Here is a 12,520-nt window from a genome sequence, read left to right as displayed (position 1 = left end):
CTTTTAACTTCAATCCACATAATGCCTCTGTTGGTAATTTTACTCTACAGCTCTTTAGACTGAGAAGAGAAAGCAGACAAGGAAGTTACAGACCTCCTGCAGTGCCACTGATTTACTATTATGCACTGCATAATTCCGTTTAGTCTTCTTGGACTTGTAGAACTTCTGCCCTAGAAAGAAAACATACTGTCTCTGCAGCCACTTTTTTCAGACATTACTTCACAACTGGAGATGTACCTTACCTGGAGTGTATTTGCTGCTCCTTCCACCTTCATGGCCTGAATCTTTTACAATGCTTAGGAAAATATCTGTACGGTGAAATCAAAAAGCTGATAATTTGGATCCTGACATTTACCTAAATAGCATTTCCTTGCCTGTGTCTGCTGCCCTTTTTGCGGATGATATTTCACTTGCTTCTCACGTCTGTATCAGAAAACTGCATGTGATAAAGAAAAATCAGATAATATGGAAACTGTGCTTTCAGTGGGGATTATCAGTGCACACTGTCACAGTCCAAATAACACAGGTGCATATTTTGTGACAGAGAAAGTCACCTGGGTCCGCTTACAATGATTGCATTTTATTTGTAAGATGTCTTGAGATTTGGATGTTCCAGATTTTGATTGTAATATAGACATTTTGATCCAGAGCTCTGCTTTGTGAGCAGAGCAATTGGTTGTGGACCTCCTCATTTTCTTCAATGGAGGGCACAACACAATCACATGTGTACACAGCTTCCTCTTTTATTCAAGTCGACAGACAGGTGAATTCTGCCCATGCTCTGGAGCTCTGCCATCCCTACAGGATCCCTGCTGAAAGTTCTTCTGTGCCATAGACTGAGAAACATTCTGGGTCCAAAGAAATGTTACATTTCTCAACTTTAACGGCACTAATCACGTGTTTGAAGGGAAGAGAGAATCTGGATTCAGGGCCTCTCCCAACACAGGTGCTGAAATCCTGAACACCTGATCGGTGCATCCCAAGCAGGGATAAACCATCAGACAACTTGGCCCACCAGGTTCAATATTAGCTTCTGTGATTTGGCATTAGAAATTCTTTTCAATAATATTTATTGGTTTTTAAAATGGGTACAAGAGGAAAAAGGGGGAAAGTGAAGAAGGAAATAGGGAAAAGCTTGAATTCAATAACATAAGCATTTCTACTATCTCAGTTTCTACAATAAATTCTCATTGGCAATCATAGTGCCTGTAAATCTGTTATCGCAGTTCCCAGGGGTGGAATTCTAGCAGGAGCTCCTTTGTATATTGATGTAGCCAATCCTCCAAGAGCTTACAAGGCTCTTTTTGGCTACATTAGGGCCCCAGAAGGTAGGACCAGAACTAATGGGTTGAAATTAAATCAAAAGAGTTTCTGGCTCAACCTTAGGAAGAACCTTAGAGCGGTTCCTCAGTGGAACAGGCTTCCTTGGGAGGTGGTGGGCTCTCCTTCCTTGGAGGTTTTTAAACAGAGTAGATGGCCATCTGGCAGCAATGAAGGTCCTGTGAATTTAGGGGGAGGTATTTGTGAGTTTCCTGCATTGTGCAGGGGGTTGGACTAGATGACCCTGGAGGTCCCTTCCAATTCTATGATTCTAGGGGTATGTGGTTTAATATGCAAAGGAGCTCCTACTAGAATTCCACCCCAGCAGTTCCTTTTTTTAAAACAGTATATTACCATGATACAATTATTAATTTTAACTACAGTCAAGTTGCTCTAGAAGTCTAAAAGATAGCATTATACAAAAAAAAGCTATATTAGACAGTTTCTTGGCATTAGAGCTTCAAAGAATCAGCAAGAGATCACTCTGATATCCTTTTTTCTAAAAATATTGAAGACAGATTCAAGGAACTTATGCATGCAAATCAGATACTGTCCCATTAATGTTGAATCCTCTTATCCCAGACTATTAAGATGCCAAATGTAGGGAACTTAGCATGGGAAATAGAGCACTCTTCATAGAGCACTCTTTGGCATGCAGCAGTGAAGGTCCAGTTGGAAGCTAGTTTCCACACCAACATTACCCTTGTCCAATAAAGACAAATGGTTCATCTTACTCTTGTCAGTTTCAAATCATATGGTAGTACATTAAGTTTATAAGAGTCAAAGGAAAATTGCCTTTTCAGTGGTTTTCCTTACATCCCTCTTGTTCACAACAGCTTAATGTGCATCTCATACTCACCTAATTCATGCTAAGCATGAGACTGTTATCAAGGAGCCCTGTGGCGCAGAGTGGTAAAGCTGCAGTACTGCAGTTCAAGCTCCCTGCTCATAATCTGAGTTCGATCCTGGTGGAAGCTGGGTTCAGGTAGCCGGCTCAAGGTTGACTCAGCCTTCCATCCTCCCGAGGTCGGTAAAATGAGTACCCAGCTTGCTGGGGGGAAAGTGTAGAACCTACACTGTAGAATCTACACTGTAGATGATTGGGGAAGGCAATGGTAAACCACCCCATAAAAAAGAAGTCTGCCATGAAAACATGATGCAACGTCACCCCCGAGTTAGAAACGACCAATGTTTGCACAGAGGACTACCTTTACCTTCATGAGACTGTTACTGACATACTTTCAACAAATTTCTATGCAAATTCTTTCTTTCTATAGACCAATGATTCTCTTGGAAATGTTGAGGCCTCCCTAAAGCTTCTGAACTCTGAAAGTTTAAGTTTGCCTGCCTTGACACAAAAGCATGAGGAGCTGCAGAAAGAAATTAAAGAAGGATCAGAGGATACTCTGCAGAAAGGACATGCCTTGCTTAGTAAAGGGAATGCCAATAGGTAAGTTATTAATAGGTAAGTTACATTTTGTGTACCTGCCTTGTACATGCAGAGTGGTCCTTCTCAACGTGGTTGCACTGAGAAAGATGTTATTTCCTTCCTATTTATCCATAGGGATGTTCTGAGTGAAAAATTTCAGGAAGTGGTAGAATGGAGTATTGAAAATAAAGGAATTGGGCATAAGGTCCCCAATTGACCAGGCCTGGTAGGATGTTCCCAGACCCAATCTGCCTCCCTAGAGAAACTGAGGAACTGGAAAAATATGACCTCCATAGTGCAGCTCTAGGAATTTCCAGTCATTACTATGTTCTTTACCATAGAGATAAGGAGAAATATCTAGAGTATCACCTGGAAATCATATCACATCCTCCTTAAACTCCACCCTTCCCAGGCACTGCTTCCCAAATCCCCTAGCATTTACCTAACAGTGTTGGGAACCCTTATTGGGCACCAGATTTCATAAATTTGCCTCCCCTGATGCATTTAGGATTGGAGCCTGACTTTTTTTGTAGTCCAGGCTGTTCCTAAACTGATTGAAGTCCTTCCTTCCTTCAGAGACCTCTTCGTTACCTGCTCATATTTTCCAAATTTACTGAGGTAGGAGGTGATGCTGGGGAAAACCCAATGGTTTATTATCAGTAATTGGGCCTCAGGATTTAAGGTGTACACAATGCAATGAGCATGAGCAGTAGTTAGCGTTACCAGATGCATACGGGAGCAGCAGATCTTCTGACAGCACTCACCATCCCACACTGATGTCCAGTTGAGCAGTGGGAGGACAAATGTGGGAAGCTATGAACCTAAAAGTGACATTGCCACATTATGCAATTCTCTAAGAATTTCCTCAGGCTCTGGGTTTTTACCATAGAGTTCCAGGGAAACCCCAGAGCATTGCACAATGTAACGACGTGACTTCCATTATGCAGCTGGGAGTAACATCACAGCATTGTTGGACACAGTTTCACCATGACTGATTCCTCACTAGCAGTTGCTCCATCCCCAGGACTTCTGCTTTCCCTGGCTCAAGAGATTGCTTCTGCACAACAATTGGTGGGGAATCAATCACTTGAGGTGGGGAAAGCAGAAACCCAGGAGTGGAGCAACTGCTAGTGAGGAATCAGTGCGTGTCTCAGCCACTCCACTTTAGGGTTGCAAGGTCATGCTTGGCCACTGGTGGGGATGGGGGGCGGGGAGGTAGGGTTGCTATAGCCAATCTGGGAAACTCCAGTCTGGGTGGAACCTGGGAAGTACAGGGACCTCAGTGAAGTACAATGCCATAGAGCCTGCCCTCCAAAGCAGGGCTTTTTTGTAGCAGGAACTCCTTTACATATTAGGCCACACCCCCTGATGTAGCCAATCCTCTACCGGCTTACAGGGCTCTTAGTACAGGGCCTACTGTAAGTTCTTGGAGGATTGGCTACATCAGGGATGTGTGGCCTAATATGCAAAGGAGCTCCTGCTACAAAGTCAGCCTTGCTCCAAAGCAATTCCAGGGGATCCCCAGGTTGGAAGCTGGCGTTCTAACTTCAGTCTCCTGTCAGCTGTCAGCACTTTGACTGGCAACCCTAGCAACAGTGTCCAGGGACAGTAGGGACCATGGAAAATATAGGTTCCATGACTCATCCCTAAGTACTGCCAGAATCATGCAGGCACATCCGGAGCAATCATGAAATATGAATGCACTGCAGCATCCGAGGCTGAACAAGTAGTCCTCTGAGTGACTACTTGTTTAACAGTCCTCATTGTGCCAGTATCCTATGTCTCAGTAGATTTGGGAAGATGAGAGTTGAAGGGGTTGTTAGCTAGGAAGTTGATGCACCAGAAGTGCAGGGAGGGGATGGTTCTGAAAGGGTTGTGGGTTTTTTGTAGCAGAAACTCCTTTGCGTGTTAGGCCACACACCCCTGATGTAGCCAATCCTCCAAGAGCTTACAGGGCTCTTAGTACAGGGCCTACTATAAGCTCCAGGAGGATTGGCTACATCAGGGATGTGTGGCCTAATATGCAAACGAGTTCCTGCTACAAAAAAAGCCCTGGTTCTCAAAGGTTGTTTTTTTAATTAAATCAATTTAGGGAAGCCTCTGGTGCCTTCAGGCTGATTTAAGATCAAATTAATTTAAGGTGCCACTGGGCTTCCTGAATTTGATTTGGGCAGCCCCATTCCACATCAGAAAAGAGAAGGACAAACTCCTTTCAAACTTGCGGCAGTGCCGTGTTTCTTCACCAACAAAAACTACTGTATGAAATTAAAAAAAAAAAAGTTCCAGTTCTCCTGTTTGGATCATGTCCAGATGTTCATACTTTAATGGAATTTGTATTACAATTTAATTTCACAATGTTTTGCTAGAGAAAAGTTCCATTGTAAATTAACTGAGTGTGCGAGTTAATTTTCTTTTTATATGCAATTTCCCAATCCTAATTGTATATGATAAGCAATTCAAAGTGGACTGCCTTGTGTTTTTTATGTTGCTGTAAAACAGCACCCTAGAGTTAAAAATGTTGAGAATGATTGTCATTTCTTTGGCAATTGACCTATACCTCATTTTTACTTAAAACATTTAAAAACAAATGTTGTCTTTAAAACACAGAGGGAATATTAATTGTAGATAAATTGTTGTTTGTCTAGAAAACTGTAAACTCGACAGGGGAAACGTTCAAATGAGAAATACAAGCTATTCTGCATTTTATCCTGTTTTCAGCCACAGTTTAATTCAAGATAAGACTAAGTTGTATTTACTGTTACATGCATTTTTGTATGTTTCCTCATTATGGGCCAAAACAGCAAGAAATCTATGACTGGAACACGCCATTTAGTTTTCCTAATAGGGCTGCCAACTCCTGGTTTGGAAATACCTGGAGATTTGAGGGTGGAGCCTGGGAACAAAACCAATTCATGCAAAAAACCCCAGATCATGCCACAAGGGGGGGGGGGAGTTAATGCCTTGACTTGGGTGGGTGGATAGGAACACAGCAAGGATGGGGGGGGGCACTTGTTCAGAGCCTCTTTCTAGAACCCATTGTATTTTTCTTCACAATGGGCCATATTCCTAGTAAATAAATAAATAGCTATCTATGTAGCCTTTTTTCATTTTCAAAACACATTTATTTCAAAACATAATGTACAGTAGGGTTGCCAAGTCCAATTAAAGAAAAATCTGGGGACTTTGGGGGTGGAGCCAGGAGACTTTGGGGGTGGAGCCAAGAACAAGGATGTGACAAGCATAATTGAACTCCAAGGGAGTTCTGGCCATCACATTTAAAGGGACAGCACACCTTTTAAAATTCCTTTCTTCCATAGGAAATAATGAAGTATAGGGGCACCATCTTTTGGGGCTCATAGAATTGGACCCTCTGGTCCAATCGTTTTGAAACTTGGGAGGTATTTTGGGGAGAGGCACTAGATGTTATACTAAAAATTTGGTGCCTCTACCTCAAAAAATAGCCCCCCCAGAGCCCCCAATACCAACGGATGAATTCCCTATTATTCCCTATGGGAATCGTTCTCCATAGGGAATAATAGAATGCCCAGTAGACATTTCCCTCCCCCCCCATGCTTTCTAAAAGGGGGGAGGGCCTCCAAACCAGGGAATCCCCTGCCCCCTCCCTCACACACACACACACACACTTACCAGATCTTCTTCCGGAGAACTCTTGCTGTGAAAGTGAAAGCAAAAGAAAGGGCGGTGCTGTTCTCCCAAGCCCTTCCTGCTCCCTGCCCAGCCTTAAAGCGGCAGACATTTTACAAACGGCTCAGGAGCTCTATAATGAAGCCTACAGGTATGTTCTCCCCCCCCTCCACCCCCACCCCCCCGCTTCTCACTTCTTGAAGACCGGGAGATGAGGCTGCAAACCCAGGGGACTCCCGCCAGAGCGGGAGGGTTGGGAAGCCTAATGTACAGCCAGCACAATAATAAAAATAATAATAATAATACATTACAAGAAATCTCCAGCCCCCACTGCATTAGATCATTATGATAGGGGGATAATATTTTCCTTCCCACAAGTGTGCACTTTAAATGTTTTCCCCCATTTTCTGTTTCTTTGAAAGGGGAAACCACTTGTACTTGGTGGTTTTGATCACATGGATCAAATACCACAAGGGTGTGAGTGTGGAAAGAACTTAGACTGGGAAAATAATGAGGATCATCCACCCCTACCCTACCCCCCCGCAAATCACATTGTTCCCAATCCACCTCACCTCTCCCCTGACTGCTTTTAATTGAAAAAACACACAAGATCCAATCACAGATCTCCCACCATCTTGCACAGCCCAGTCCTTATTATTAGGGGATGCTAATGATGATGTCTGTTATCATTTTAGAGAATGCAAAATTCTAGGACTCAAAACAGTCTAGAAACAGACACAGTCTATAGCAGGAGTGTCGAACTCATTTGTTATGAGGGCTGAATCTGACATAAATGAGACCTTGAGGGGCCGGGCCATGTCGGGTTGGGCCGAGCCATGTCGGGTCAGGCCATGTGTGTACCTCTTTAAAATTCAGTAGCAGAGATATAAATTTTATAAAGAACACAGACAAACACAAATATATATATTTTTAAACTTAAAACATTAGCACTCATTGGTCTTAAGGATGCTTTCTTTGTATTTCTCCCATGGGATCCAGGGAATTGGGCAAAGGAAGCTCTGGCTCTTTCCTTCCTTCCCCAGGGGACTGGGGGGTGAGCCTCAGCCAATGGAGAAAATAGGGGTTTTGCTCTGTAGTTCCTGAGCAATTGAGCAAGCCTTGCAAAGCAAGCTGTTGTGTCTTGAACAATAAGCTGTTATACTGCACGGCGATCGCTACAGAGGCGACCCGTAGGTCCCCGGATGTAGCTCGCCAGGCGCCCCGCCCATCAAGATCTGTGGCGAGAAGTTTGACTGACCAGGATTGGACTGGTCAGACAAGGGGGCAGTTCCGGGTAATGTATATAAGCGGGACCCGGCCCGCGTGCTCACTCTCTTGTGATGTGCTACTGAATAAACCATGTTGCCTTCCAAACCGTCTCGGTTTCAAGTACATTACACAAGCTGTGTTCCAGAAGGAAGCAAGATATAGGGAGAAGGAAGCAGATGACAGCCAGTTGCTTGGGGGCCTGATAGGAGCCCTCTGTGGGCCTGATTCGGCCCCTGAACTGTATGTTTGACACCCCTGGTCTATAGTGTTTCTGCTTTGGTACTAATTATTGTTCTTACTACTAGCTTGTTTCAAAAGGCTCATGATTTTAAGCACAAGAACTTCGTTGAACTATTTGCTATATTTAAGTGGTATTTAAGCACTAGAACTTTGTTGAACTATTTACAATGAGCTCACTGCAGTAGGTGAAACGCTTACCAGGTTTTTATTTCCCTTCTACAGTTCTTGGGTTATTGGAATTCAGGAAATGGTAGACTGCATTCAGAAAAGGGTAGATCGCTTAATCAAACAGTGCCCTGCTTACGAAGGACTTGCCTCAAAAAAGCAGCAGTTAACCACCTCCTTAGAAGACTACCTTCAGAAGGTACATTATAACATCTTTTTTCATTAACTCACCTTTGCAGCTACTCACCCTGCAGTTCTAAAGTGTCACTGCTTTGTTGTTTCTCTGCCTCTCACTTCAACTCCCCTTCCTTGCCTCATGGGAAATTTCTAGTTTGATCCATATACAGATATATGAATGGTGTTTGAATGTGAAAAAAGGCTTGTTTCAAAAGCCCATTGTTTTTAACAGAGAAACTTTATGGAATTTTGAAATAGCAAGCCAGTGTAGTACAGTGGGTTTTGCATGATAAGCTGTAAATGCCTCTTTGGAGATTGCGATCCCTTTTAATCAAGAATAAGTCTTTCCTACTACAGCTCCCTGCAAACATTATACCTCTGTAAAATCTATTTGGTGCTAAAATTGTCTCTGGCATTTAGAAGACATGGCTTACTAATTTAGATTCGTCTAAAAATGTGCTGTAGGAATGAATTCATATTCCTCATAATGACTATATATACTAGGATAGATCCCATAGTAAACTTCTGGTCATAGAAAGAGGGTGGTTGCTTTTGCTGATTCCAACCTGAGAAAAACTTTATGTGAGAAACAGTGATGTTCTGATTTCTGGGTGCTTGGGGGGGGGGGGGCAAGAGTAGGAGGGCTTCTAGTGTCCTGGCCCCACTGATGGACCTCCTGATAGCGCCTGGTTTTTTGGCCACTGTGTGACACAGAGTGTTGAACTGGATGGGCCATTGGTCTGATCCAACATGGCTTTTCTTATGTTCTTAACCTCTTGCTGAAGAACATTGACTTCCCCCCAACCTGATCACCAGGGTCCTTTGTCTCCCAGAAACAGCATTTTGGGGATCGTTGCAGTAGAAATGGGACAGGGCACAGAAGTCCTGCTAACTGAAATCCTTTTATTAAATGAATGTAGTTTTACTGGTATCCAAGCCACCATCAGCAAACTGATATCTACCCAAAGCCAGATAGTTCATGATTTTTCGGTTATCACTGTTATAAATGTAAATTGCATACACTTCCACAAATATTTTCACAACACATAATTTGTGGGATTTATAATGTATGTGATGTACAGCTGAAGACAGTTTTCCTGTGAAGAATTTTGTAAAATGAATTAATCCATAACACATTCTTAAAAAAAATTATTTATTCTTACATCGTTCTTCGTTCCCCCATTTTATCCCGTGAAATAGGCTAAACTGAGAGTAACTAGCCCAAGGTCGCCCAGCAAGCTTCCCTGGCAAAGTCGGCATTTGAACTTGGAATCTCCCAAATGCTAATCTAACACTGTAGCACAGTGGTGGCCAAACTGTGGCTCTGGAGCCATATGTGGCTCTCTCACACATAGTGTGTTGCTCCCAGAAGTTAAGGAGGAACTGTAATGCCCATGTTCTTTCGATTTCAACAGGCAAATGCAAGTTTGTGAACAGAAAGCAGGTTTTATTCACTACACAAAGGCAAACTAACTCAAAGTTTACAACACAAGGTCAAAACTAACTCAAAGATATTTCTCATGAGTAAGCTCGTCCTTTTTGCTGGGGAGGTTCCTCTTGTTCTCTCAGCAACCGTCTGTTCCTCAAGCAATCTATCATGTAGCAATTCCTTCAGCTATTCCCCAGAACACCTCCCCCTTAGGATAATAATCAGCTTCAGCTGGGACTGGTTTATCTGTGAGGTTTCACAGCATCACCAGCTGAAGCAAACATAACTCTAGGCAAAGTAAATTAAACCTTTTGCAACTTTGTGCTGTCATATGGAGATACACAGGTCAGAATGAGTGAATCACCACTCCTGTCTCCTCAATGTACATAGGTCTTCCTCATTTTCCACTACAGGAACTTAATGCAGACTTACCCTCAAGTAAGTATGCTTAGCGTTGGGACCTCAGTCAGACTCTGAGTGCTGACCCATACGTAGATGACTGTTTCCACACTGTGTGAAGCAGGGAAGGAAGGAGAAATAGGCAGGCTTGCAAGCTCTTCTCCACCACCACAGAGGTTGTCCAGAGACCTAGAACACGGAAAGAGAGCACAAGAGCCAAGGGAGCTACTGGGAGAATGCACGGAACAAAAGAGGGTGGTGCAGGGATCCTCCTCAGTTTCACAGCTTTTGTAGGAGCTGTATTGCTAATCTTGATGTCAAGACAAAGAGAGATGCATAATGATGCGAACAGTGGTCAGTGATCTACATGGTATGTTTGTGTTTCTTTCTCCCACTGGTGCCAAAAAATAATTACCTAACTTTTCCCTATGCTGGACTTACAGGGACTGTTATTCCCAGCTTTTTTTAGCAATGTCATATTGTAAAGTGCATACATAGGTATTTTATCTTTCTGTGCAACGAAAGTATTAAGAGTTTTAATAAAGAAGTGCATGTAATATTTGTTCATGTCTTGTGGCTCTCAAACATCTGTTGTTCATTCTTTGTGGCTCTTACATTAAGCAAGTTTGGCCAAACCTGCTGTAAAAGTTACATTACGTTAGCTCTCACTTTAGATATAACAGGCAGATAGATTCCTGTGCCAACAAGATTCAAAAGGAAATTTGACACATGGGAGACAACAGTTCCAACTGCAGTCAAAAGCAAAGCACAGCTGGTTGTCTGCAAGTATTTTTAATGTTTTCAACTAACTTTCCTTATTTGTTTAAAATATGAGGCCTCTGAGAAGATCAAAAACATTAGTCCGATACTCTCAGTTGGAATGAATCCTGGATCATCCATGCCTGAATCAGAGAAAGTTATGAACCAGTATTTGGACCTGGCAAATCAAACTAAGGTAAAATGCCTTTTTTAAATATAAGCTATCAACTTCACCTACCTGCAAAGAGAAATTCAGAATCTGAACTAGACTGTGTCAGGTGACTAATTAAAATTTAGGATAAGAAGATGCTTGTTTCATCGGGGCTGATCCTAAATGAACTGCAGAAAGAGGCATGAAAAATTAAGATTAAGTCAGTTTTCACATTAATTTAAAGCAGTGGTTCTTGACGGGACATATATTAACTGCCACTGGGCTGCAAGGTTTTCATAACCATTATTAAGAATTTGCTCTTCCTCAGTCCCCTTGTCCCCTGTAGGCGTGGTATGTGATACCCTGCCAATCCTCCCTGACACAGATTCTCAGACTGTGACCTTTTGGCATGCTACTAGTAATAACATAACGCCTGTAAAATATAAATGTCCCTCTAAGGAAAAGTGGGCTTTTTGTTTCTATTGTGGTGGGACCCAGATTCTTTGATAGGCTGCTTGATGGGATGTAAGATATGAAAGGCTGAGAAATGCTGATTTAAAACAGTGTAATGGGTTGTTATCCTGTTATTTTTTCTTAATCCTTTATTAAGGATTAAGATTGTATTATTTACAATTTATAATATTGCATTATAAATATAGATCAATTAAAACATAGTTATTAAAAATGAGCCAGTTATTCACAGTATGTAAAAATCTGGTAAGGCATTTTTCTAGTTGTACTAAATATTTTTTGTTTCGGTACACAGTGTAATGGCATCACACAGAAGTGATGTCATCATGTTGCCAGTGTCAGGGGGTGACACTCTAGTTTTGGAGCAAAAGTCTATGGTCTGTAGTTGATTTTACCATAAAGTTTTGCCCAAACTAGAGTACCACACTGTGATGTTGGCAGCAGGTCCAGCAGGTCCCAGTAGGTCAGGTAGGTGACCACCTATGGGTGCCATCTGGCCAACAGGGGCACCGGACACCTCTTCCCACTCCCACTCTCTCCCTGCAGACGGTCCAAGCAGCTGCAAGGGAGGCTGAACCTCCAGCAAATAAAAGCAGCTGTTGGCAAAACAAAAGACAGCAAGGCCAGAAGGAAGCTCTCAGCTCCTTCCCGCCACTGCTCCGCCTCTTCCCTTCTCTTCCCAGCATCAAATGGTGAGGGCAGCAAGCAGCTGGTAGGGGTGGCAGCAGCACATCAACTGGGGCCTGCCACTTGGGTGGGGAGGAGCAGGGGTGGAATTCTAGCAGGAGCTCCTTTGCATATTAGGCCACATATGTAGCCAGTCTTCCAAGAGCTTACAAGAAAGAGCCTTGTAAACTCTTGGAGGATTGGCTACATCAGGGGTGTGTGGCCTGATATGCAAAGGAGCTCCTGCTAGAATTCCATCCCTGGGGAGGAGGGAATGGCACGTGGCAGGTGGGAAGTGGGGGCAGGGGAGTGGCTTGCCTAGGGCAGCAGCCCAGCACTGGTTGGCAACATGATGATGTCATTTCTGGGAGATGTCATGTCACCTTTTGGGTCGGGGGGG

General features: G+C 43.1%; 1 protein-coding gene across 1 annotated transcript in view; it reads left to right on the top strand.

Moving 5' to 3' along the window:
- CCDC141 (coiled-coil domain containing 141) overlaps positions 1-12,520 on the top strand; it is a 199,606-nt gene that overhangs the window by 141,010 nt on the left and 46,076 nt on the right. Inside the window, exons 9-11 of the mRNA XM_060257083.1 lie at positions 2,598-2,770; positions 8,126-8,267; positions 10,909-11,028. Of these exons, the coding sequence (XP_060113066.1) occupies positions 2,598-2,770; positions 8,126-8,267; positions 10,909-11,028 (435 nt within the window). The remainder of the gene's footprint in view (positions 1-2,597; positions 2,771-8,125; positions 8,268-10,908; positions 11,029-12,520) is intronic.

The sequence above is a fragment of the Heteronotia binoei genome, chromosome 16 (assembly GCF_032191835.1).
Source record: "Heteronotia binoei isolate CCM8104 ecotype False Entrance Well chromosome 16, APGP_CSIRO_Hbin_v1, whole genome shotgun sequence".
NCBI lineage: Eukaryota > Metazoa > Chordata > Lepidosauria > Squamata > Gekkonidae > Heteronotia > Heteronotia binoei.
Note: the sequence above shows the minus strand (reverse complement) of the source record. Positions and strands in the feature narration are given on the sequence as shown.